The 26550-nt window shown below is 39.8% G+C and overlaps 3 protein-coding genes across 9 annotated transcripts in view; all 3 read left to right on the plus strand.

Annotated features, from left to right (window-relative positions):
- The window catches only part of shc1 (SHC (Src homology 2 domain containing) transforming protein 1), a 29850-nt gene extending 20339 nt beyond the window's left edge, over window positions 1-9511 (plus strand). For 2 of the 3 annotated variants that reach the window (XM_059338655.1, XM_059338653.1), the window contains 8 exons: window positions 752-805; window positions 1160-1211; window positions 3392-3518; window positions 3632-3779; window positions 4100-4157; window positions 4366-4482; window positions 6465-6700; window positions 7468-9511. In XM_059338655.1, coding sequence (XP_059194638.1) covers window positions 752-805; window positions 1160-1211; window positions 3392-3518; window positions 3632-3779; window positions 4100-4157; window positions 4366-4482; window positions 6465-6700; window positions 7468-7596 — 921 coding nt within the window. In that variant the 3' untranslated portion in view covers window positions 7597-9511. The remainder of the gene's footprint in view (window positions 1-751; window positions 806-1159; window positions 1212-3391; window positions 3519-3631; window positions 3780-4099; window positions 4158-4365; window positions 4483-6464; window positions 6701-7467) is intronic. The other variant, XM_059338654.1, reaches the window with a different exon arrangement.
- Window positions 9512-10584: 1073 nt separating this feature from the next.
- Window positions 10585-12564, plus strand: lenep (lens epithelial protein). Its single transcript, XM_059338656.1, has 2 exons — window positions 10585-11743; window positions 11939-12564. The coding sequence occupies exon 1, from the start codon at window positions 11409-11411 to the stop codon at window positions 11601-11603; it is 195 nt and encodes a 64-aa protein (XP_059194639.1). The 5' UTR covers window positions 10585-11408; the 3' UTR covers window positions 11604-11743; window positions 11939-12564.
- Window positions 12565-12702: 138 nt separating this feature from the next.
- On the plus strand, window positions 12703-26361 carry pbxip1b (pre-B-cell leukemia homeobox interacting protein 1b). Of its 5 annotated transcripts, none has more exons than XM_059339515.1 (11): window positions 12703-12788; window positions 14810-14883; window positions 16764-16839; window positions 17134-17201; window positions 17313-17709; window positions 19674-19922; window positions 20076-20099; window positions 21974-22026; window positions 22371-22484; window positions 22644-22878; window positions 23068-26361. In XM_059339515.1, exons 2-11 carry the CDS (start codon window positions 14836-14838, stop codon window positions 24624-24626), a joined length of 2823 nt encoding a protein of 940 aa, XP_059195498.1. In that variant the 5' UTR covers window positions 12703-12788; window positions 14810-14835; the 3' UTR covers window positions 24627-26361. The 5 variants fall into 5 exon arrangements, with proteins under 5 accessions (XP_059195498.1, XP_059195499.1, XP_059195501.1 ...); XM_059339516.1 differs by having other exon boundaries at window positions 23071-26361; XM_059339518.1 differs by having other exon boundaries at window positions 22644-22734.
- Window positions 26362-26550: the final 189 nt, after the last annotated feature.

Here is a 26550-nt window from a genome sequence, read left to right on the forward strand (position 1 = left end):
TAGGTTATTGTTTTTGGGATAATGGGCAATCAGACAAATGGGCTTTTAGTCTAATGGGATTTTTTTAGTTATTATATAATATATTTAAAATAAAGTTGACATCAGGTAATGTGTTAATAACCCACAACCTAACTCAGTGTATTATTTTTGTGATTTAATTTTGTGTTTTGTGACCTTCTGGGGATGCTCAGATAAATCCAGAGCTTCTCCACTTTGTTTGCCTCATTTATTCTGGATGCAGCACAAATCACTCTTAACCATCATCTTCGCTCCTGCATCGCCACGGGGCAGGATGTGATCATCCGTCTATGATAATAATAGCTGCTGAACAATGTTTGAGGGGGAAGATGGTATACACAGCGGTGCAGTGCACACACATTAACACAAGAAAAAAAAAAACACACGGCGCGCACATACATTCATTCACAAATTAAGCCCGCGATGTAGACCACACATTGTGCACGAAGCATTAGCAAGTGTTGATGCCGTTATTGATCCAGCGTGGGCGGTTGTTGCAGACTGTTAAAAAGGTGTTCCATCCATTGTCCCACTTAGTTTTTATCTCTGCTGCAGCTCAATGGAGGGGAAAAAGCACTTTTCTCAGTTAACGATTCCACATTTGTCTCTCCATCCACATGCTTTCATCTCACTTCCCACATACTCCATGTCACCCACGTGCTCTCCTTCTGTCTCTCTCTCGTCCCTCTTTCTCTCTCTCTCTCTCTCTCTCTCTCTTTCTTTTTCTCCACAGATAATCGCCAATCATCACATGCAGTCCATCTCCTTCGCCTCTGGAGGAGACCCAGTGAGTCACTCTCTCTCACTCTCAGCTCAGATCTCACTCTGGCCTTTTTCCATCTTTCTTCAGCCTGCATATCCTTCCTTCCTGTCTTCTGTCATTGTCTATTCTAATGAATGCCACTCACTCCATTACTGCCTCGCTGGTTTGCAGTCTCTCCTCCTCCAAGCTTGATCTTGTTACTTCCTGTCATATCTCTTTCAGCTCAATGTATGTTTTTAACGTCTGCTATGACTCAAAGAGTGCAGCTTTTTGGCTTTATCTCTTCTTATTTTCAACCTTTCTGTCCTTCACTTTTCCCTCCTATCAGCTGTTCCCATTCCCCCTCCTCCCCTAACCTTCTTCCCCTGTCTCCCTCAGGATACGGCTGAGTACGTAGCATATGTGGCCAAAGACCCAGTCAACCAGAGAGGTGAGCAGAAAACTGCAAAAATAACACCTTCACTCAGGAAGCGTCTCTCAAAACAGACACTGTTATATTAAAGTGATGTAGAACTTGGTTTGAATAGAGCTCTGGCCCTGATCCTGCATTACATGAGTTGCAAATTCTCTCTTTATATTCAGTCTTATTGGACGGGTATTTTGAAAACTGCACTTTCAGCAAACACTGTAAAAGAATGCGAACAAGCCATTTTATTAAAATATAAATGAATCCTATTAAATAAATGATATGGCTCTATTCATTTTTAACTCTCCTTTGAATTTGACTCGCCGCCCACTGGAGCTGAGACATTACAGATCCAGTGTGCAGAGAAAAGGAAGAAACATTACGTTCAGCACTAAACAGGCATAACAAGTACCAGGCCTGCTTTTAATTGTTTGGCAGATTCTGCTTTATTCATCATTATGTGCTTAATATGTGAACATGTGGCTTGAGTTTCCATGTAATGACGGTGAATAGAGGAAAAATACACTATTCTCTGTCTCAAAAATAGGATAGGGACTCATCACAACGTTAAATATTAGTCATGTTCTCCATGCCAGTGCTTCACAACCCTTTTAGTCTGTCAGATTAATGTCCTCCTTATTCAATCCCCATTATATGTCTCACACATACAACATTCATTATATAAAAGTGGATATTGTTAACTTATCTATACAGTTAAACCGCCAATATTTAGCTTGATTTAGCACTATCTTCTCCTTGGAGCTGAATATTTCATCTGTTTATCCCCTGAACTGTCATCATTAAAATTATAACTTTTAGCTACTTATTTCAATTATTTATTCATTACTTTTAGCTCCATTAGCTTGCTGAGACGTTTTCATGTCCTCTTGGATAACGCAGCATGCAGCGCTCAGGTGATTAGAGCTGATGGTGATACTTGAATTAATAATATTTATAAAATCATAATTCCTAGTTGAGCTGTTACACAATCAAAGTACTCTCTGGCAACACCATAAATAAAGACTAAGATTGAGATTTCCTCTATTGGTCCCACAACGTAGACTCAAGAATTACAGCAGCAAAGTGGATAGTAAAAAAACAGTAAATAGTAAACAGCAGTATAAACTAGAAATATATGAGGTATTAGCAAATAAACAAGTGAAAATATAAAGTATTAACAATTTACACTATAAACAAGTAGAAGTATAAAAAGTATTAACTATTAAAACAAAACAAAAAACAAATGTATGAATATTTTGTACAATGTAGACAGTCAGCAGTTGGATATCATGGACCATATAATATTGCACATATAAATTAAATTATAGAAATATTGTACGTGAATCAGTGCAATATGCAATTTTACAATTTAAGGGGAACCGAGTGGGTAAAATGAATGGAAGGCTCTCTGTATTAGTGTTGCTGAAAATGCACAATAGCAAACTTTGATATACAGTCATGTAAAAAATTATTAGACCACCCTTGTTTTCTTCAATGTATTGTTAATTTTAATGCCTGGTACAACTAAAGGTACATTTGTTTGGACAACTATAGTGATAACAACAAAAATAGTTTATAAGAGTTTAATTTAAGAGCTGATATCTACCCATTTCCCATGGTTTTCTTGATAATGATTTTGATGAAAACCATGCTTTTAAATTAAACTCTTATGAGCTTTTTTTGTTGTTATCATTATATTTGCCCAAACAAATGTACCTTTAGTTGTACCAGGCATTAAAATGAACAAGAAATTGAAGAAAACAAGGGTGGTCTAATCATTTTTTACATGACTGTATATCATAGTTTGCTATTGTGTTTGCATGTGCATTTTCAGCAACACTAATACAGAGAGCCTTCCATTCACTTTACCCACTCGGTTCCCCTTAATTTGTAAAATTGCATATTGCACTGATTCACGTACAATATTTCTATAATTTAATTTATATGTGCAATATTATATGGTCCATGATATCCAACTGCTGACTGTCTACATTGTTTAAAACATTCATAAGTTTTTTTTTTTTTTTTTAATTGTTAATACTTTTTATACTTCTACTTGTTTATAATGTAAATTGTTAATACTTTATATTTTCACTTGTTTATTTGCTAATACCTCGTATATTTCTAGTTTATACTGCTGTTTACTATTAAAGTGGATGTTGCTTCAGCTTCCTTATTTATCATTTGTGCCTCCTTACTTTCAGCGTGTCATATCCTGGAGTGTTCAGAGGGTTTAGCCCAGGAAGTCATCAGCACCATCGGGCAGGCGTTTGAACTGCGTTTCAAACAGTACCTAAAGAACCCCCCCAAACTGGTCACACCTCATGACAGGTAAATGCAGAAAATGTCACTCACAAGCCCGAAACACGAGCTTGTGTTTGTAATTCGTCACCCATATAATCTGTTTCCACGTCTGCTGCCATATCACGCCTCTTCCCTTTTAGAATGGCTCCGTTTGACGGCTCTGCATGGGAGGAAGAAGATGATGAGGCTGCTCCACCTCCCGACGTCCCTTACTATAATAATTTCCCTGGAAAACAGCCTCCCCCTGGTGGACTGATTGACATGAGGACCCGCCCAGGTGCCACGCTGGTGAGACGAGTGCACATAAACACAAAGGGGGGCTGAGATACTCATTCGCATGCTTCAACACATCCAAACACGACTCGTACTGCAAGCTAAGAGATGATACACTTGTAAGGCATTTAATAACTGCACAGTATGCGTCAAAATTGCCTCATTCTGAGCTGAGAAAATTGAAAAGCAGTAGTAGCAGTTGCTCGGTTTGTGATAAACAAGTCATCATTAACCTTTTGTAACCCTTAAATAGAGATCTATTTGTATATGTACACAAGAGTATACCCACATGTGGCTGTGACTCATTATTTGTTTATGTATCTCTGTGTTTACAGCCTTATGGACAGCCAGGCCAGAATGACATTCACAAGCAGCCTCTGCCGCCTCTACCAGGTGAGTCTCTGCCTGCCTGTCATTCACACAATCAGGACAGAATTCACTCACACTTCTTCTCCACTCTTGTGTCTTTGTTGTTGTTGTTGTTTTTTCATCTTGTCCTGGCTGTTTAAAATGCCTTTTATCAATGTTCACAGCTGATCTGGAAATGTTAAGATGAGCCAAGGTCATAGTTGTCTTTTTCTGTCCTTTTTTCTTCCCATAGTGGGTGCCAAAGAAGGGGGACGGGAGCTGTTTGATGATCCTTCATACGTCAATGTGGATAAACCCCGCCCCCCAGTTGCAGCTAATGGAAATGCTCACAGAGATGCTTTTGACATGAGTAAGTGTCTCACCCAGTCTATCCATGTTGTTTTGGGAATATCATCATACCAAATAGTCAATTTCAGACTAAATTATCTGCTGATGTAGTGCTTGAAACGAAATAACTGGAAATCATAACATGATTTCTCGTAAATGACGTGAAATTTGTGGTTTGGAATCAAAATTTACCAGACTTGCTGGTAACAGAAATGTGCAATTATTGTGCCGTGTGGAAGGGAACAAGGGTTAATTATTGACTGAGGAGAAGAGCAGAGTGGTGTGTACTGTACATTCCATATGACGGGCTAATTGAAGAGTGGAGCTGGCCACAGAAGGCAGCCTCGGAGGAAGATAAGGGAATTAGAGTGCCTTTGTCCATTACAGGGGCATTTTATGTAACATGATTGGTTGACTGCTTAAAGCTTTTCACATTAAAGACACGGCCCACTATCAGCATATAACATGCAGCTGTCAAATAATGTGGTGCACTTGGACAGGGGCCAGTCTTTTTAGTTCTTTTTTTTAAATATATATATTGCATTGAAGGAAGATGCAAACCATATAATATACAATAAGGGCAATATTAGCATCTTATTGAAAATTTGCCATCTCTGTTGGTAAACTTATAGTGAACTCTCTCCAGATGAAACACATGTTACGACAAAGTGCCATGCGTATACATTTTCACATAACTTTATATGCATTTTCACATAACTTTATGAACTTTTATGTGACCACAATCCGCCCTTTCATCCTGTAAGAAACAGGTCACAGCTGATTCTTGTTTCTGGTCAAGATGCCTTTGCTATCTCAAGTCCAATAATAATTGTATGCTCACATCTCCTCAAGGTCGCAAGACTGTGCCTCCTTCCCAACACACACACATGTATTGTAACTCTACAAAAACTGTTAGCTCCCTTTGTCTGCAGATTCACTCTGTGCAGACTTTTTTGACTGTACCTTGTGCTCTCCTAATTGCAATTGGAACTAGGACCCTCGCAGTACACGCGTGTCGGGGCATGCTGCCGTCAGGGTTTGTGCGTTACAGGGACCAGTCTATACCACCCCTATGAATTTCATTGCCTTAAGTCTTATGGTCTGGGCAGAGTGGCACTCATTAAATGAAACTGCCGCCAGAGCGCCACCTAGGGGCCGATCAATAAAATCTTCAAGGGTTATCCTCAGGAGGGCATTGACAATAAGTATACCAAGTTTGGTGTTAATCCAACGAACCGATGTGGAGATATAAAATACTTAAATTTAAAGAGCGCCACCTAGTGGTCATCGCCCGAAATTTTGCAGCGAGCCTCAGGAGCTCATGGGGAACTAGTAACCTGAGTTTCATGTCATTCAGACACACCAATGTGGAGATATGCAACACTTTTTGCTTTGTGTTGATAATAGCACCACCTGCAGGAAGTTGTTATTTAATAACTTGAATATTCTTTGGGTTATCAAAATTCTTTTAATAACTTTTTGTCATGAGGGTCCATAGATGCTGTGTGCAAAGTTTGGTGGAAAACGATGAAATTGCCTAGGAGGAGTTCGAAAAAGTAGGTTTGCGACATTTCGCGAATTTGCGGAAAAAAAACGGTAGGCGAAAATGGGAGTGGCCTATATCACGAGATTCACCACAACTCAGTGAACGGAAATTCAGGATGACAATAGATTATATAATTTTTCACCAGGTGTGACTTATATTTAAAGTTTCATGAGTTTTGGGGTATGTTCAGGCAGTGAAAAATGTGAAATGCAAAGAAGAAAAAAGAAAAAAAAAAAAAATAATAAAAAGAAAAATAAATAATCATTCAAAATACAATAGAGACCTCGCAGGTCGTTGCCTGCTCGGGCCCTAATAAACCTTTTTTGCTTATACTCAAACGACTCAGTGATCTTTCCTCCTTATAACGATTTTTGCCACTACACACACTCCCCAGATCTCTACTTTTTTTCAACAGAGAGATACAATAATATAAATGTATTCGTGTTTATTTTTTCCAGAGCCTTTTGACGATGCCCTGGGAGTCTCCGGGACAGCAGCGCCCCCTCTGGTGCAGCAGTTGCAGTGCGAAGCCTGGTTCCACGGGAGCTTAAGTCGCAGGGAAGCAGAGAGGCTGCTGACCCGGGACGGAGACTTCCTGGTGCGAGAGTCTGGGACCACGCCTGGACAGTACGTCCTCACGGGACAGCAGGGGGGGCAGCCCAAACACCTGCTACTAGTCGACCCAGAAGGAGTGGTGAGTCGGGGGAGGAGGAGATGATAAGGGCAACAGAGATTACAAAGGGGAGGGAGCAAGATGAATGGGCAGGGGCCATTTTGCAAGAGGGGTTTTCCTATCATGTGGTTGTTGGGGTCAGGGTTCGTACAAAGTCTTGAAAGTTTTGCAAATGCTTAGTTTTAAAAGTTAAGATTTCATGGTTTGGAAAATGCTTAAATTTGTGAAAAACACTCCCACTCATTTAAACTAACCATCTTTTAATATTTGAAATGAAAGATGATTATATCCTGTGTTTACTGTTCATTCATAGCTAAATATTTACTCTTACAAAGAGTACCACTAACAAAGTTAATATGAACAACAAAATGTCAATGTGCATTGATTTTTGTAGGTATAAATTTATTCAATTTATGTCTGGTAATAAAGGCTTTGACAGTCTGATATTTTTTGGTTTAAGTACCTTGAAAGTGCTTCAAAAGTGCTTGAATTGAACTCTTATAAGCTGTATGAACCCTATGTGGTGTGTATTAGGGCTTCAACTAAAGATTAATGTAGTATTACTTTCAAATGACTTGTCATTTAATTTGTGAATAAACTGTTTGGGCTATAAAATGTCAGAAAATAGTGAAAGGAGATGTCTAAGGAGATGTCTTTAAATGTCTTCTTTTGTCAGTCCTAAACCCCAAATATTCAGTTTAATAGGATGTTAAAGAGAGAAAAGCAGGAAATGTAATGAGTGGGTATGAATTTAAAATGACCTTCAATACTTTTCTTTTGTCTTTCAGGTCCGTACAAAAGATCATCGGTTTGAAAGTGTGAGTCACCTGATCAGTTACCACATGGACAACAGACTCCCCATCGTCTCGGCTGGTAGCGAAGTGTGTCTGCAACAGCCAGTAGAGCACAGGGCCTGACCTTACACACACCAATGAAATACTCCACCAAATACACACACACTCCACCATGAGACAAACACACCTTCATATGCTATAATACACACAGCAACACTACACTTCACACACATACATATACAAAAATACATATGCACACACCATTGCAAAGAAAGCCAAAAAAAGAAGAAAAAAAATCACCAGTTTCTCTGTAAAGTCACTTGCTGCTGTTGCCACATATTTCTGTCCTTTCTGAAAGCCAAACTGTGACCTGCAGTCTTCGACCCCCAACAACTATCAGGCGCATCCCTCCACATCGGTGAAGCACTGCTGCAATTTTTAAACAGCCTACTGTGAACCAGGGAGGAGCCCCTTGCTAATTTCAGAACGGGGCAGAAAACAAATGCAATTTTTTTTTTTTTTTTTAAAGAAAAAAAAATCTAAATGAATAACGAAAAACAAGAAAACAGAACACTTTACTAACATGGAATCCTGTACAAAAAATAGTGGAACTGAGAAGCAAAGAAATGAGCATAAATGGGACATGGAGTGAGATTTTTCAGTGCTTTTGAGCATGTGTTGTGTCATTCAGGGAAAAAAAAAATTTCCCCCTCCTCAGACTGTTGCTGGAGCATGTTAAGCAAAACACGAACTGGATGGAAATGGTTCTTTGTTTCAGAGACTGAACCAGACATAAACTCTCCCTTTCCCTCGAGCACTTCAGAAGCGAACCTGACTTTGAAAAAAAAAATTCTGCCTGGTGAATATGCATTAACGAGTTTGCTTCCAATCTAATCAGGAGGGCCATCCTACCCCCAACCACTCTCCATTTAAAGACTTTTGAACTTTGACCCCTGGAGTGATACCTGGTGATGATGAAAGCCTGTATGCAAAACTGGGGGACTGCTATGCCAATGAACATGTTCTCTTTTCTTTTTTCTTTCCATCTGTTCTCTTGGAACTCATTACTTGTTGGAGATTCTGACTTGAGGAGAATCGAAACAGCTGTATCTCCTTAATCCCTCCATAAACACACACACGCATACGCACATACACACACACGCTCTGCACCACCTTTCATGCCAAAGAACATGAACTTGGTCGCTAACAGCAGAGAAAGCCATGACAACTATCAGCAGTTATCTGTCTCTCTTACAGCATTGGGAGCAAGGTTAGATTTAGAATGCATATTGAAATGGGCCTGCTTTAGGGGGGAGAACAATCAAGGTGACTGTGCCTGAATACATCATCAAAAACTGGGATTTTTCAAGTAAAAGTGCGTTGATGTCACCCACAAACACAATAGCAAGTACCTTTCGGAAAGCAGCATTCTGACCTGTTGCTTTTTGTGACTCCTTAGTATGTTTTTGTACTGACAATCTGTGGGTTATATCTTTACAGAGGATTAAGACTGAAAGCAAAGGAAAGTAGTTAAATAAGACCCCTTTAAAACGTTGGCCAATGAGAAAGTAAGCAATGAATTTCCCTTTGCAAAAATAATGCAAAATATGTCATTGTAACTGGTTCTGTAATTTCGTGTATCGTCATGTTGCTTTATTTTTTAATCACTTTTGGGGGGGGGTGTCCTTTTTAAACAAAACACAACTGAAGAGGTCTGGGGGTGACTGAACATAAGGACATAAATGTTTTGGAGCATTGCTATTGTTAAGCCAAATGTTGCGCCTCAGTGTGCTGTTTCCACAAAGTTTTGAGGATCTGGAGGGGGGAGAAGTTCACGCTATTGTTTCTCCTTTCCTCTTCCTCCTCCCTCAGTTCATGGTGTTGTTTTTTTTATATATCTTTTTAATTGTGCCTTGTTTCTTCAATGCAGTCACGTCACTTCAATGCAGTCACCTTATGTACTTAATTCAAATGTAGTGGACTACAGGACAATACTACACAAGTCTCTCAGTTAAACAAAGACTCTGCAAAAATGACACTCCAATAAACACACACAAACAGATCCAGTGATGGCAATCTCCTCTGATGCACATTCTTGCATTCAGCGTATAGTCACAGATACTTGATGTCACCACTGGGAGGAGGAGGAGGAGGAGGAAGAGGAGGGGGTATTTCCTGACCATCTGTAAATAACATCGACTTCTGAGTGGTCATCTTAGTGTTGGATTATTGTTTCCATAGTTGTATCTTTAATGACGTATTGCAGGGGTGGGCAACCTTGACTAACTAAAGAGCCACTGTTGGCCAAAAAAAAGAGAATAAATCGTGGAATGGAGCCGCAAACCTTAAATTGAGCCTAACAAAACAGCCTAATAAGTCTAAATTAGCCTACCAACATTATTAATAGTCATATTGAGCATTTATTAATATGATTTTGAAAACTAGTCCATCTCGGGGAACTCAAAACTAAACTCAAAGTTGGCAAAACTTAAAGGTTAAGGGGCCAGGCCGGAGACTTTTGTAAGCTATGAAGCACATTGTAGTTGACTTAAATGTCAAAACTTTTTTAATATGCTGTAAAAAGGCTATACAATTTTACAATTGAAGAATACAAATAGTTTCTGGTCTACACCATTGATAAATGAAAATTTTAATGTCAAAATATATATATCATTTTTTTTGTCTCAGCCATGGGGAGCCCCTGCAGGTGGCCTAAAGAGCCACATGAGGCTCTGGAGCCACAGGTTGGCCACCCCTGACATATTGGATAAGTAACAGACACCACAGCACGAAGGTAGCTTTTCTTAAAGCCAATTGAACTTGTCAAAGAGATCGAGGCCAAACTCTTGAAATATGAGAAGGGATCTTTCAACTTAAACCTTACTGTCAACTAGTCCTCAGACCCCCAAGTGGGCTCACTTGTAATCTACCATGCACACATACCAGAGCAACAGTTGGGTCAGTCAGACACACTGTGTCTGTTCAGGTGTTTGTAGGTCAGAGATAGGAAAACCAGAGCTTTAAGATCTGCCATTTATTTCTGTGTGTGTGTGTGCTGACCCACCTGACCCTCTGCATCATTAGTGAACCAGTCCCGTGTTATCATTCATCACAGATGCCTTTTGTTGCATGAAAATCCTTTAAAAAAAATTGTTGTTTGTCGTTGGTGGTGGTGATTGTGTTGATGATGCTGTTGTACTTTTTAATTTGTGAAAGCCAAAGGTTTCTTTCAGATAGCGTGCACAAATATTGATTTTTACTTTATATGTTTCTGTTTTAATACTTTTTTTGTTATTAGGGAAACATTTCTGTTTACACCTGTATCTGAAAAGATTGCATATATAAATACATATATCATTCATCTCTCTTCGTGAGTGTTGCTTTTGATATGACAAGTTAGTGTTTGTCACTTGTTTGTCCAGATCCCTTTCATTTTTCTATCAAAGTACACCAAAACGGGCAAATGAAACAACAAAGCACACACAGCCAGAAGGTATGATAGTCTGTCACATACTGTCCTGAACAAAGAGTTGGGGGGAGCATATTGGAGCTACTGGAACTCTCTTGTTTGTGAAACAGATGAGGCTCTAACAGTAGGGGGCTGATTCAGGGATTATTAGAGCCTAGGGAGAGCCTGTATGTGGGCTACTATACAACAGAGGGGAACAGAGCACGGCAGAGGTAAACAAGGCCTTTAATCAATCAGCAGATGTGTGAAAGCAGGGAACAGCCGAGAAAAAGCAGGATGTGAGTGGAGGCCGCCTGCAGTTGGTATGGGAGGTTATAAGTAGAGGAGCTAACTGTGCCAGGAATACGGAGCAGACCTCAGCTGTTGCACTGGCCCAGTCTGATCCAATTTGTCAGACCTCACCTCTTATTTCTTCTCATCGATTGCCCTCGTTGTTGCCTCTGCCGTGTTTTCTTTCTCCGGAGCCATGCATCCCCAGCGTCCTCTTCCCCAGGCCATGCCCTCCTCTTCTCTGGGACAGCACCTGAGGGACATGGCCATGGGTCTGGGAAGAGGCAAGAACTTCCTTGGAGGAAACTTTGCCTACGGTGTTATCCAGTCCGTTAAGGAGTGCCTGTATTTCCTCCTGTGTTGCTGGTGCATCAAAGAGATCCTGGACTGACAGACTGAAAGAGAGTAGATCAAGTGGTCAAACATTGATTTTCCCCTTTTCTCCGTTGGCTCCTATAGTGTAATTTCAACCAGCTTTTATTTCATCGGGATTGGAGTGTTTGATCAGCGGTGCTGGCAAAGCATTGGCAAGTATGATTCTTGTCTCATATGACAACAAACTACCACAAGAGCACTTAGCAAACTCTTTTTAATGTATATAATGCAATTCTTTTCCCTTTAAAATTAGATTCTCAATTTTAGAAAGCTGTCATTTCAATGAGAAATAGGTATACTTAATCATAAACGTATCGAATGTGTTAAAACATTTTTATCACTGTCTTTCAGTGTCTGTATGATGCTCTTCTTGGGATCCAGGAAACACACTTGAACATTTTCAGGAGCTACTTATATCCACTGAGAGACTGGGTCAGAGTTCCCTGAGTGCAGCCCTGCTGATCTGAGATTTTGAGGACTGGCAGCCCTGATGTTCACTGTACAACACAAACTGGCGTGCAATGAATAAAAGCACTAATGGCTAGAAAAAAGATTACCTTTATGTCTGCATGTTTGTTCATTTTGATTTGGTTAATCTTATAGCCTAGTTAATATATAGGCTACTGGACAGCTATAAAAATAAAGAGGTAGAAAAATAAGTTGGTTTAAGTGACAAACTGAGCTTTTATGTGACTTTACTGAGACTGAAAAGCTTGAAAGACAAACGTATAATCATTTATTTGTTAAGTAATGTTTTGTCTTTATAGGTTCAATGTATGACTTTTGTAATGAACAAAACAGGTTGAATTTAACAAGCTGTCTTCTATGGGAAAGGAGTATACTGTCACCATATATGCCAACCCGGAATCAACACAAACCTGTGGACTAGCAGCTTTAAACACCGAGGACTGGTGGTGTTATCGCATGTAACATGTATGTTTTACATACTCGCCATCACCTGCGTGTGTCAATCAATTTGGAACCATTCCCAGTGAAGAACAGTGACGCCGCTTTGCCATTGGTCGACCTAGATGATGAGGGGCGGGACCAGGGCAAACGCCATCTGTGATTGGATGAGAGGCGCGTTGATCATGCAAGTTCAGAAGGCACTTTCTAAGTTCGCAAGTTGGATGGGGAGACTCTCAAGTGTGTGCTGTATCTGTGACAGGCTGTGGAGGCTGAAGTTAAGCGACAAACCACGGTAAGAATAACCTGAATTTGGATGCAACTTACAAGTGTTTCTTATCAGAAAGTGACAACGTCTGTTGAGTCGTTGTTTGTTCTTCCATTGCGTCGCTAACGTCGTTTCACTCACTTTTTCCTGGTTTCTCGATTGATTTGTGACTGTTGAAAGTTTTGTTTTTTAACGGCTAACTTTAACAATTTGAATGGCTTTTGAGCCCTTTATTGTTTTGCCTTACTTACACTGGGCCGCAACTCGTCAAAAAATTGATATTTCTAAATTTAACTCCGTGTTATTCTTATCAGTTCATCGCCATATGACATTTCCTGTCTTCACTCTTTCACTCAAAGCAATCTGAATAACTAGGTTACACAATCATTTGATGCACTACCTGTTTTGTTGTTAATGCTGTGTGTGAACATGTCGGTTATGGTGCGTTTGCTGACACTAACATTGCTGCCCTAATGGCCTGTCCTGTAGTTTATTCTCTTGACCTTTTTTGGTAATTTTTTCCCTGCCGAGACCAAGATAATAAGATTAGGCCTCGAGCTGTATTCATACATTTGGCTGTGTTGTGCTCAAGAAAAAAATAAAAGCGTGGCCACTATTCCCTAATGCAAAGTGACACACAAACTAAACTGAAGGCATATTATTGTATGCTTGAATTTGTATTAAACTGAGATCAGGCAACACAGCCTCCCAGTGCTAGAGCTTTGCAGGTTAAATTAGATATCAATCCTAAAGATCACAGAGTATGAGCACACTACATGGCAGTGATTTTCTTCTCTCAGTTGAAAGCCATTGGCTTTCTGGTGCAGTTAAAATAATCCTTTTAACACTGTCCTTAGAATACATTTCTGTCTCTGTTGTGTTCCCCATGGCCATCTTCTGCATGCTCCCTCTTCTGTCTCTATTCAATCTCATGGTGGCTATATTTAGCCAGTATCTATTTAAGCCATTCCACTATATGCCCCACAATGCTCCTAGGGCCCTAGGCTAGATTCAGTAGACTCCTCTTGGGAGGCACTCGATTAGGAGACCTAAATTGCAGAGCTGGAAGAGAATTGAATTTGGGGAGTGAAGTGTGTCATTACCCAGACAATGTGGTGTTAATGCAAGTGGTTAGCTCTTTCTGCATTCACTGAAGAAAGCCAGACTATGCATGATAAATATGCATTTCTGTTATGTCTGTCCTTCTCTGCTGTTTGAGAGGAAAAGCTTTTTGCAGCTGTAATACCTGACACTTGTATCTGACCATGAGGTGAAATTGAAATGTCAGTCTGAGTTTCCGCTTGAGTGCTTTTGGTCTAGAAGGAGTTTTGTTGGTCAGACACATAGACGTAGATTCAGAAAAACAGTTGCACCATATGTTTATCTTTCTGTACAATTTGTCAATCTTGAGCTATTTACGCATAGGGATCTGTATATTCATTATAAAGCTGAATATTTAGTGGTTTGTAGACATCTATTAGCAGACCAGCAGCTTTGAATTGGACAGCCCATTCTGCTGTCTGTAGCTCTAGAATAGTGTCGGCCTTAGTTACCCATGTCCAGTGCCAAAACATTTCCCAGCTAGTCAAAAGCCAGGAAGACCAAAAGGCCCACCACACACACAAACTACTAATGAAGAACTGAATGCTTCCAGGGAACTGGACTTCCTGCACACATACACACATGTACTCACTCACACACACACACACACACACAGGACAGTGTGTTACAGTAGCTCCTTTATTGGCATAATGGGTGAGGCTGAATAGCTCAGGCATGTATTCAAATCCGGCACATGGGTAAACAAAAGATGTAAATTTCTTAAAGCTGCAGAGCTCACACTGTCACCCTAATTGTAGGCTAGTGGCAGGCCGCTGAACAACACACCTGCTCACTTAGAGTTGTAAGCTGTCGCTCCACTAGCAAGTGTGTTTACCTATTTGAAAACCTGTTTAAAAAAATCACAGTATTTAAATTATCTTATTAAATGACTTGTCAGTGAACCGCTATTAATCATGTAATCTGTTCTGTTTGTTCTTGTGTTGCAGGAGACAGGCAAAGCCTCTAGGGGGCCATGTCTGGTGGCAGTACTAACAACAACTGGACCATCCTCACTTCTGAGGTATCACCCCGTCACAGAGTAAAGAAGGCCTGTGCATGTCCTCATTGAAAATAATTTAACTCTTCTGTACTCCTAAAAAAAAAAAAAGCCATCCATCCTCCTCAGGGATCAAAAAGGACCCCATGACATTAGACTGGTTTGAGGACATGTAGAAAAAAGTATTACCAACTTTTTTCCCCACCTTTTAAGGCAACTTATGACCAAAAAATGTATATATAATTTTCATATTTTTTTCATTATTATTGGTCAATTTTAGTCAAATTTACAAAATTAGGCCTGATTTCAAGAGAAAAAAGTAATAAAACCTGAATATTTTTTTGATAGTTATAGTGAAATAATAATTTCTTGATGGGAATGCTCAGAGTAGGTTATGTCAACTTTTAGTGAAACTTATATTTTGAAAAGCATTGTTCATTTTTGGATGTCAGCAAAAAAAAAGTAAGACATGTGTTTGTGTGCCTGTGTTTGTGAGTGTGTGCATGTGTCTATATGCATAATGGACAATATGTGCAAATACACACACACACACACACACACACACACACACACACACACACACACACCCCGAGTCATATACACAAACACACACACACTCAGACAAACACACACTCACAGGTACCTATCTTCTCACAGGGACGCACAAACACACACTCACAAGCTTACATGCATGCATACAGTCAAACTTGAAAATGAGGCCTTAATTTTGTATATTTGACTACAACCAATAATGATGAAAAAAAATATAAAAAATTATATATATTTTTTCTACATGTCCTAAAACCAGTATAATGTCATGGGGTCCTTTTTGACCCCTGAGGAGAATGGGTGCTATAAAAATGTATAAAAAATGTATGAAGAAAGTTGAAATTTAAATTATCTATAAAGGATGCAGAGGGGCACATATGCTGAACATTCAAGCAATTCTATGAAAGTTAACCTATATTAATCGTATGTGGAATATGATTTGGGGTCAAAAAGGACCCCAAGAGTACAGGAGGGTTAAAAAAACTTCTTGTCCCAAATGATTTAATTTTGGGTCACCTTGATATGAAGTAGGTTTCTTTCAGAAGCCTGTCTTTCTTTCTTTTCTTTTTTTATGATTATGATTTAATTTTTTGTTAAAAAGATCCCCATTAGCTGTCACCAAAAGTGGGACGAACTAGTCTTCCTGGGGTCCACAAGACAAAACAAAAATCACTTAACAAATAAACATTGTAGACATTATTATATACGTCATCAGAAATCATTCTGAATAAGTTATTACATTCACATCTATTACATTAATTCTCACTTTCATACAGTAAATATGTTAATTCACTACTCACAAATTTAAATAGTGCATTCTCAAGTAATAATTAAAAGATACTTTACTATTCAGGTCACGTACATTCAGTGGGCAATTATTCCAATAACTGATAGCACGATAAATAACTGTTCTCTTTAAGGCATTTGATTTTGGACATGGTAACATCATCTGACCACCATTAGCTGACCTTGTCACATAAGAATGAACCTGATCACATCTGACAATTTGGTTATATAAGAAAACAGGTTGAAAAGAATAGACAGTGTTTCTAAAAAAAAATTGTTTTTAATTAAAAAAAAATTGTGTGAGAAACAGGATGCTGACTGCAGTTCATTGAACAGCCACTGGTGTCATTAACATCAAAACTTTAAAGAAAATCTACATTGTATCTTTATGTATCATTTAGAATGACAAACTGGCTTAAGAGACACTGACTGGGGGGATAGTAACACACACACACACCGGCACTGCCATTATGCTCAGTCCTGATAGTTCCTGCAATAAGATAAAAATGCTAAATAATGTCTGCGCAATTGTGTCCTTTGACTGTCTGTGTTTTGTCTCTTTTTCTTAGGAGACTGTCGCTGAAACCCTAAAGCCTTTGGCACCAGGGACAGAGCACCATGAAGAAAGCCCAACATCTGCAGCAGGTGTTTGTCACAAATTATTTAAAGATTGTGAGATTCTCTGTGGTACATGAAAAACATATATCTAACACACAAACCTATTAGAATTCCTAGGTTTTAATTTGTTCTTACTTGCTTTTGCCCATTTGCCTTCCTAGATAATAAATCAAATGAAGGGTATTAAAAAAAACACAACACACCGCAGAACCTCAGCTCATCAGTTTCTTGAACACACACTAAAACAGGTGTCTGAAGTTGTTAAACTATCGCTCTAAAAGTTTTCCTTGTTGCCTCCTGTGTCTGTGTTTGATGACCCAGGTTCTGGGGAGAACCAGCCTGCAAACAGTGCAGAGTCTGCAGAGGGGCTCCCCGTGGAGGACCACCTGGTAAAACCCCAACACATATAATTTTCTATACGATTTGTTACACGCTAGTGAAGCAGTGGACTAACAGTGTAATGCCTTAAGGAATTTTAATGACCTGATTCTTTTACCCAGGTATCAGAAGAAAAAACAGCAGAGCTGAGTGAAGAGCCAAGCACAGAGCATCACACCTCCGAGCCCGCCGCCATCACTGATGCCCCTGTTCCCACCTCTCTGGAAGTCTCCGGCAGTGATGCACTCAGCCAGTCAGAGGGCCTACCCGAGGGCCTGCCACAGTCCAGTCCTGACCCCGATTCATTTTCTGACTCTTACTCCCACATAACCCCCTCCCCTGATGAGCCGTCAGCTTCACTGCTGAGCACAGAGACTTTGGGAGGGGGGGAGTTTACCCAGGAAGAAGAGAGCCTCACACAGGAAGGAGCACTGCAGCAACTGAATGGGGAGGAGCTGCAACATGAAGGGGAGCAGTCAGACCTGTTTCCAAGAACAGCCGACTTAGGTAAACAGGCAGGTATGAAAAACAAGTCTTGTCATTATTACATTAATATTTTAATAACCTCAGCATCTTCTTTATTATTTATTTATTTATTTATTTTATTTATTGTTGTTTGCACTTAAAAAACATCTCAACATCGTTAAGAAATAACAGTACAAGAAACAGTAAAAGAAAATACAGGAAAGATCAAAAAGCCCAAAGGGCTTATATACTCGACCCTCCCTCTTAAACCTATAAATAACTATACTTTACTTAAATTACATAACTAGATGTAAATAAAAAAAATACAAACAAAATTTAAACAAAACAAATACAAAGGTGTAGAACATCTATAGCAGGGGTCTCAAACTCAAATTACCTGGGGGCCGCTGGAGGCGGTATCAAAATTACCAAAAAAAAGACACTAAATTACTTAAAAAAGACACTAAATGACCAAAAAAAGACACAAATATTACAAAAAAGACATAGAATTACCAAAAAAGACACAAAATTATTTAAAAAAGAAACAAAATGACCAAAAAAAACCACAGAATTACCAAAATATACACAAAATTATTTAAAAAAGACACAAAATGACCGAAATAAGACACAAAATGACCCCCAAAATACACAAAATGACAGAAAAAGACACAAAATTATTATAAAAAACGACAATTATTTAAAAAAGACACAAAATTACTATAAAAAACACAATTATTTAAAAAAGACACAAAATTACCAAAAATAGACACAGAATTACCAAAAAAAGACACAAAATTATTAAAAAAGACACTAAATTATTTTTAAAAAGACAAAAAAATATTTGAAAAATACACAAAATTACCCAAAAAAATACACAAAATTTCCAAAATAAGTAATTAAAGGGACCTTCCACACACAACACGGTAAAGTGCCATTGATATAAAACTTTCATATCAAGGTGAGGGCCACAAAATATTGTCACGGGGGTTGCATTTGGCCGCAAGTTTGAGACCCCTGATCTATAGAGATTTTTTGAGCTTGGTCTTAAAAGTATTTAAAGAGGAACATGATTCTGTTAGATGTTTTATGTCATTCCACAGCACCGCACCTTGATAAACAAATGATGTTTATGTGTATGTCATCACCTGGTATGCCTGTATCCTTACCTTTTTTATGTTTGGAGACTAAGCCGTATGTTCCGTTTGTGTTTGAAGTATACTTGGTGGATCAGCTGGTTATGGGATTGTTCAGTATCTGGGCCAGGAGGTTGTCTGGAGAGGCCGTGGTTGGTACGGGGCAGGGAGCACGATGTGACAGAAACTTTTAGTTGCATGACACCCTGCAGAAGTAAATTGGCTTCAGAGGGACTGGGACCTCTAAAAGTTTTTTGCAGTGTGGTGTTTTTGGTCTGCAGTTCTTTTTCTCGCTACAGCATTAAAAAAAATGAGTCTTGTTTTGCTCTGTTGTGCATTTCTTTCATCCACTTTTTCTTTACCAACTGCAGTTCAGTGAGTTCTTCGCAGTCCCCTTTTGCTCTTTTAAAATAAATTGTGATGCAAATAGTTTGGAAACAGAAGTTCCCAAATTGAAGCATTCGAATCACTTTCCACACCATTTAGTCAGGATTTAAGCCTTATTTATGGAGTTTAAAGGAAAATAATCGCAATGGAGCAAATTAACCAGCGTGTCATGCACAGATGAGCCAGTAAAGAAGCAAGTCTTCTCTCCCTTGAGGAGTATACTGCAGCATCAGACCGTTTACAGCTGCTATGCTATCTAACATGAACTTTGTCATTGCAAGAGCAAATTTGTGCCCAATAATGTGCAAAAGCTTTCAAATAATGCATATGGTGGAAAAGAACATTGTCTAATGGATACTCACACATTACATAATCAGCTATTGTGAACAGTTATGCCTTGGGGGTACCCATAGAATAGATTAATTCTGTTAATTGCCAAGCCACAGTCAAAATGTGCTTTAACGACAGCTTTTTTACTCTTTCTTTTCATTGCTGCAGACTCCCCTGTGGATACAGAGGTGGGTGAGGAGAGGGCTGAGAAGACAGGAGACGAGGCCGAGCCAGAGGTTAGGAGAAGGAGGTCTCTCTTAGCAACTCTGGAGCGGGTCGGAAGGATGGAGGAGGAGGAAGAGGGAGGAGAGGAAGAGTTCCAGCTGCCACAGCGGGAGGAAGACAGCGGGTTCTCTTTGAACAAGTGCATCCTGGGTGCTGTCATTCTGTTAGGCCTTGGCACCATCTTTTACTCAGGTAGGAATCCCCACATGACATGTTAGGAAGGTATACATCCATTTTGTTTTCCTTGTTACTGAGTTAATGAATTTTAAAGTGAAGAAAATGATGAGTTAGTAGCAGTAAACAAGACAAAAGGTGCTCTGAGACTGAGCTGTATTATACCTGCAGGTGTCCTCATGAACCTGGATGAGGGTAGGTTATGTGTGTACGTGTGAAATCGTGCTTTCTTGCTGCATATGTTTGTGTTTGAATGTGCACGCAGAAAAAACTGTTTTGCATCTGACACTCTAAAAGCACTGCATGCAAAACACGTGTGAGCAGGAGGGGGATGATTCACGCACTTTTGCACAAGGCTTATTTGCTGTTATTGAATTAAAATACTATACTACATCATCAGAATGTAAAGGAATAATTTTGAGTTTGACCGCCATATATTTTCTGATGAAATGCCTGATGTAGCATGATCAGTGTAGAAACTTGGCATGTTTAGTTCAAAACATTTATTTTATTTTATTATTTTACAATTAATCTTTTAATTTTGCATTGGAGTCAGATTTTTTTTCACCATTCATTTATTTAGGAGGGTATCTGTAGTCTGTTAGGAATGCCCTCATCACAGTTACACAGTTAAACATTCAGACTGCAGTGATTGCACTGACAAGCTGTCCAGTACAATCAGTCTGATCTGCTGGCCACTAAGCAGCTCCACTGAAGCAGTTTGGGTTAAAGGCCTTGCTTAAGGGCCCCTCAGTAGTAATCACAGGGAGGGGCAAGTGTTGCCTAAAAAGTTATAGTTTTGCTGCTGTTTCCTGTGCAGGGCTGGACTGGGCCTGACTTTTGGCTCACACCGGCTGACCACAATCAATCACACACCACTTATCTTAGTGCTCCCCTGAATATGAACACGATAATTCTACTCCTCAAAGAATTGTCCCTAGCACTTATTGATGCACTAATTATTATTGCACTATACCTTGATTGTTTGTTTTTAGTCTTCCTGTAAGTCGCTTTGGATAAAAGCATCTGCAAAATGACTAAATGTAAATGTATACCAACTGTGCCACTCGCTAAAACTCTAAAGCTGTGTGAGGGAAACATAAATGCCTTCAAAAAGTGACAAAATTGTGTTTTCCACTGTAATAAAGGGGCTTACCACAAGTATAGGAAGCATCCAGCCAGTGTTAAAATAGTGGCATATTCTTTATTGTTTCTTAATTTAGCTTGCCTCCCTGATTGTAAACATGTAGTGAGTTATTGTATTGAGTCCAAATAATTTGTAAATGGCTATAAATATTTAAAATCACTTATTTCTGAGTGATCAGAACTCATTATAATCAAGAATCATAATCAAGCCTTCAACATAATTTGTTTATTTGTTAAGCCCATACACGTGTGTGGCGTATATGAATGCAGCACTTTCAGTGGACGTTTAAATGCCTCTGCACAATAGTGACGTCGCTGCCGCAGGTGTTTTCCAAGTAGCCCATCTGATGAGGATGTTTGCTGTCTGCAATCAATGCAGACATAATATGTTTTGTCACTATTTTGCTAATTTTTTTTGTGGCTTATACAGACAGATAGGCGTGTTTCTCTGACATCATGTTTGCAGTGTTTTCAGCAGAGGCTAGTGTATGTAAAATATAACCACATAGTGAATTGTAACTTAATCAAAACCATTTTTATTATGTTTTCATTCTGGCTGGACTTAATAACAATGATACATTGCATTTTTATAGCGCTTTTCTAAACACTCAAACAGCTGTTTGGCCTCGTCTGGTCTCTCTCTCTTATACACACACACACACACACACACACACACACACACACACATAAAACAAGCAGTTACGTCGGCCCACCAGTAAAGGTACATGGGCCCACCAGTAAAGTGCCTGGTCTGCCAGATGGCCAGCCTAGCCCTGCACCTGTGGGTTATCATAATTATTATTATTATCATTATTATTTGTATTGGGTAGCTGACCTTTTTTTCATTTGCTAAGCTTTTGCTTGTGTCCTTTGACAGTTTATTTATTCACATGAACATTAAGCTTTGCATAATGCATTTGCAGAGAGTGACTATGGTACAATGGAGCTGAAGGATGCAGAGGTACCTGGAAAACAGGTCAGTCTGACATCACTTTGTCACTTCTTTTATACCCTTCTATTCTGTCTGTGTTCTTTCCAACTGTTATTCATAATAAATGCCATTTGTGTACTGTGTTTACAGAACAATGAGTACAACCACATGCATTTTTAGTGTGATATGCTCAGCAGGAGACCACCCACTACTCTGGCAGCATTACTGCCATTGTCTACAAACTGTGCTTCTCTGGACTTTTGTTCTGCTCCGCCTCATCATCATGTACTGTTCTCTCACTTCTTGACTACTCTGTCTGGCAGTAGTAATTCGGAGAAGTCATTTAAAGTCTTGCCATTGTTTTGCACTGTGTGCAATTTTGTTGACAGGAGTGGCTTAATGCAGAGGTTCCTCCGCCCCCGGTAGTTGCTGACAATACAGAGCTTCTAAATAAGTTAGCCAAAGGGAACCAGCAGATTTCTGTGCTACAAGCCCAACTTCAGGTGTGACTCCATTCTGTCTCTCACCTTATCTCTCCTCTGTGTGTGTGCAGTACACATTTATACATGAATGTGTGTCTTTGCATAAACGTGTCACTGAGTTTGTAATATTCTCACAGGACCCTCTTTTCCTGTTCTTTTTTTTTTTTTTTTTTCAAACAGGCACAGAAAGAAGAGCTAAAAGTAGCCAAGGGACAGGCAGCAGAGGGAGCAAAGGAGCGGCTGCGGTGGGAAGAGGTGGAGAAGGAAAACAGTAGGTTGAAGAAAGAGATGACATCTCTCCCTGTCCTTCAGAAAGAGAACGAGAGGATGAAGAGAGAGCTGGAGTCTGTCCCGGCCCTACAGAAAGAACTAGAAACACTGAGATCCACTGTGACTGAATTAAAACTCTCCACAGGTACAAAGGGACAGAGGGAGGAGGTAGGGAGGGGAACGAGGAGGAGGAGGGCACAACATGTAGAAGGATGATAGTTATTAGACAGCTAGGGAAAGTGCAGCATGTTTCCTCCTTTTCCTTCTTTTCTGTTATTCTCACTTGAATGCTCACTTCTCATCACTGTAGTTGACTTCTTGTGTTTTCCTTCAGCAGCCAGTGAAGCAGCTCAGGAGCCTGTGAAGCCCGCCGCATCGCCCCCCGGTGGCCAGCCAGAGGACAGCACGCAGGGCACAGCTGCATCAACAGAGAGACCGCCTAAGAAGCAATGGGATGACCAGAGGGAGAAGAAGAGCGACGTGAGGAATGATAAAGGAGACGTAGTAGTCGAGAAGGAGCGGAAAGAGAGAGGCAAACCTGAATTGAAGGAGGGAGGGAAAAAGGAGCACAAAGATAGAGGTAAAACAGAAGAGAGAAAGGGAAAACCTGAGCAAAGAAAGTTCGACAAGGAGAAAGATAAGGAAAGTAAGGAGAAGAAACGAGGAGATGAGACAAAACAATGGAAGGAGAAAGACTGGAAGAAAGAGAAGGTTAGCAGAGGGGATGAAGGGAAGCCATGGAAGGATAGAGAAGGGAAGAAAGAGTGGATAGAAAAGAGTGAGAGGAAGGAGAAAGACTTGAAAAAGGAAAAACATGAGAAAGTGAAGGAGGGTAAACAGTGGAAGGGTAAAGAGGAGAAGAAGGATTGGAAAGTAGGCAAAGACCATGGAGAGAAGCACAAGAGTAAGGAGGAATGGAAGAAGGGGAAAGATGGTTTGAAGGAAAGTGGCAAAGAGAAATGGGAGAAAATAGACTGGAAGGAGAAAGGTGAGAGGAAAGAGTGGAAGAGTAAAAATGACAAAGGTCATACTAAGGAGTGGAAAGGAAAGGGTGAGAGGAAAGAGTGGGAAGAGAGCAAGAATCATGGTAGAGAAAAGAAGGGGAAGGACGAGAGAAAACAGTGGAATCAGAACGAGCGTAAGAGTAAAAATGCTAAAGATGATAAAGAGTGGAGAAGGAAAGACGAGAGGAAACAGTGGGGAAAGAAAGAAGAAACAGGGAAGAGAGGTGGAGAGAAAGACAACAAACACAATGGAGAGTGGAAAAAGGACAAATCAAGTTCCCAGAAACACAAAGATGAGCACAAACACAAAGATGAGCACAAACACAACGGTAACCACGGCCACAAGGAGCAGCACCTGTGGGGAGATGGGAAGTCTCCTCACACACACAGCCGACCCTCCCTGGAACAGCCAGAGTACTGGTCCCTGCAGAGAGACCGCCTCCAGCACAACCCCAAACCACCACAGCAGTGTGACTCACCCGAGACCTGCGCTCAGGCCGAGGGGCTGCTCCCCGTCCCCTTCCCCGAGTTTGAGGCCGTCCTCCAAACTTACCTCGCCAAGGCAGAGGAGGCGGGAGTGGAGGATTCCCGAAGAGAAGAGCTCAAAAAGCTGGCCGCCGAGTTCTTCAGGGACGGAGTCTTCGTCCACGACCAGATGAGCTTTCAGGAGTTCGCCGAAGATCTGGGAGATATTTTGGAAGACATGGTGGAAGGAGATGAGGACAGCGACACAGAGGAAGAGGATAGCGACAGCGAAATAGAGGAAGAGATGGAGGGGTTTGAAAAAGAAGTCATGCAAAAGTTTTCGGTCCCAGGAGCACTAGAGAAAGAGAAAGAGGAGAGATCCAAAGGAGATTGGAGGAAGGAGAGCGGACGAGGACGCGGCTGATGAAGTGATAGAATTGATGGATCTGTCAAAAGTAGCTTAAGAGCCGTCATGACAGATGAGGGGTTATTCAAAGGGAACATTTTTTATTGGACCACAAACGCTTACAAGTACACATCTATCATCCTGTCAGCCTTTCTACAGGATCTTATTTTACCCCTTACATCTGTTGTCCAAGAAGTGCAACTTATAATTTAATGTCACTGGTTTGGGTTGTTTTGTATTTTACCTATGCACATGCACACACAATAGTACTTTGTAATGTCTTTGCATCTACAAAATGTTTTCTGGAAGGACTTAAAGGGATAGTTGTGATTCTTTTTTTTTTTTTTTTGAGTGGGATTGTATGAGGTGCTTATCCAGATTTGGTGTGTTCACCAAAGTAACACAGTAACACAAACAAACCAACCAATCAAGGTAGCAGTAGTTCTGCAAGATACAGTTGGTGGTTTTCTCAATAGTGTGGTGACTTTGAAAAGAGCATTGAACAGCTTTAGTTATCTGTCAAAAAGGGCTGAAATGCAAAGCGTTAAAAAATATTGTAAAACTTAAACTGATACTGTTTTCTTTTTTTTAGGTGACAAATATATTTTATTGTTGGCCCTGTCCACACCAGTATATTATTTAACTTCTGCATCGGTACTTCTGCCTGCTTATCCAAACTGGGGGCATGCTGACCGCCATCTACTTTAGCCAATAAACAGACTAGAGATAAGTGCCTCATACAAACCCAATTCAATAAATATGATCCATCCCTTTAAGAGAGAAGCAGCTAAAAGCTACAGATGGTAGTGAAGCATAATGCACGGATTACAAAACTGTTGTGCACTTTGTTCTAGTGTTAAATTCATAAAAAAAACCCACGTCTATTTTATTTGTAACTGAGCACCTGCAGCTAATATTAAACGTCTGTTGGTGTGAAATTCACCTCTGCACACTGTGCCACATTCTCCCTTTGCATATGGAGATAAAACCTGTTCTACTGAGTTTGATGCTACTCTGCTTTGACTCTGATGCAGGAATAGATTCTGTGAAGTCTTATTCACCTCTTCTTCTGCAGACGGCACCCTGCAGTGCTGCTGTTTGCCTATTCACTGATCACACACTGTACCCACTGTATGCCATCTTTGTTTTAATGGCTAATTAAGAGCCCGGCTCTTATTGCAGGTTATCTTTAATTTGTTAGTTTTTAGAAAGGGTGGAGTGATCTGCAGGGGGGGAAAAAAGTTTAGTAATTATTTTATATTAAATTAGGAAAAAGTCTGCATTGATTTTGTTTTGAATGTTTGTACATATTGCATTGAATATGTTTAAGAACTTTGCTGGAACACAGAAATATATAAGTAACTTATTTTACAGATGTTTGCATAATATAGATACAGATATAATTGGTTGGCACATAAGATATCCACATGTTGAGCATGTATGTTTCAATTCAGGTACAGAACTCATGTTGTGCACTAAAATGTCCTTAATTATTGTTTTAATGAATGTAACATTTGTGGTCGTGGCACTTGGTTTAAAAAGATTTTTTTTTTCTTTGCTATCTGTTTACACGCTAACTTATTAAATTATGTTTAAAGGGCTTAGAGCCACAGAGAGATTATCAGGCTGTTGATGCAGAAACACATGCTTTGTGGCAGCTTAGTCAACTTTGTATGTTATGATGTTCATACCTGCCTCTGTTACTGTCACAAGAGCAGAAAAATAAATTTGGTGCATCCCTGTAATGAAATAACTCTCTTGTCTTCTTTTCACTCACTTGTTATGTGTTTTTTCTTCAAACATGTTTTATTAGTGATTTCAGGTCATCGTTTGAATTTGTTCCTGTTTGATTTATGCTTCCGGATGATTCTGCAAGGTTAGAAAAAAGGTGAGATCTTTTGTTTTGTTGATAATTAATAATAAATGTATGGTTGTTTGAACA

This window comes from Centropristis striata, chromosome 8 (genome assembly GCF_030273125.1).
Source record: "Centropristis striata isolate RG_2023a ecotype Rhode Island chromosome 8, C.striata_1.0, whole genome shotgun sequence".
In the NCBI taxonomy this organism is placed as follows: domain Eukaryota; kingdom Metazoa; phylum Chordata; class Actinopteri; order Perciformes; family Serranidae; genus Centropristis; species Centropristis striata.

What these genes read in the sequence shown, in the direction of transcription:
- lenep (XM_059338656.1), top strand. Translation starts at nt 11,409, where the DNA reads ATGCATCCCCAGCGTCCTCTTCCCCAGGCCATGCCCTCCTCTTCTCTG.
- pbxip1b (XM_059339515.1), top strand. Translation starts at nt 14,836, where the DNA reads ATGTCTGGTGGCAGTACTAACAACAACTGGACCATCCTCACTTCTGAG. An exon ending in AAGCCCAACATCTGCAGCAG is followed by an intron (nt 16,840 to 17,133) that starts GTGTTTGTCACA and finishes TTGATGACCCAG; the next exon opens with GTTCTGGGGAGAACCAGCCT. An exon ending in CGACTTAGGTAAACAGGCAG is followed by an intron (nt 17,710 to 19,673) that starts GTATGAAAAACA and finishes TCATTGCTGCAG; the next exon opens with ACTCCCCTGTGGATACAGAG.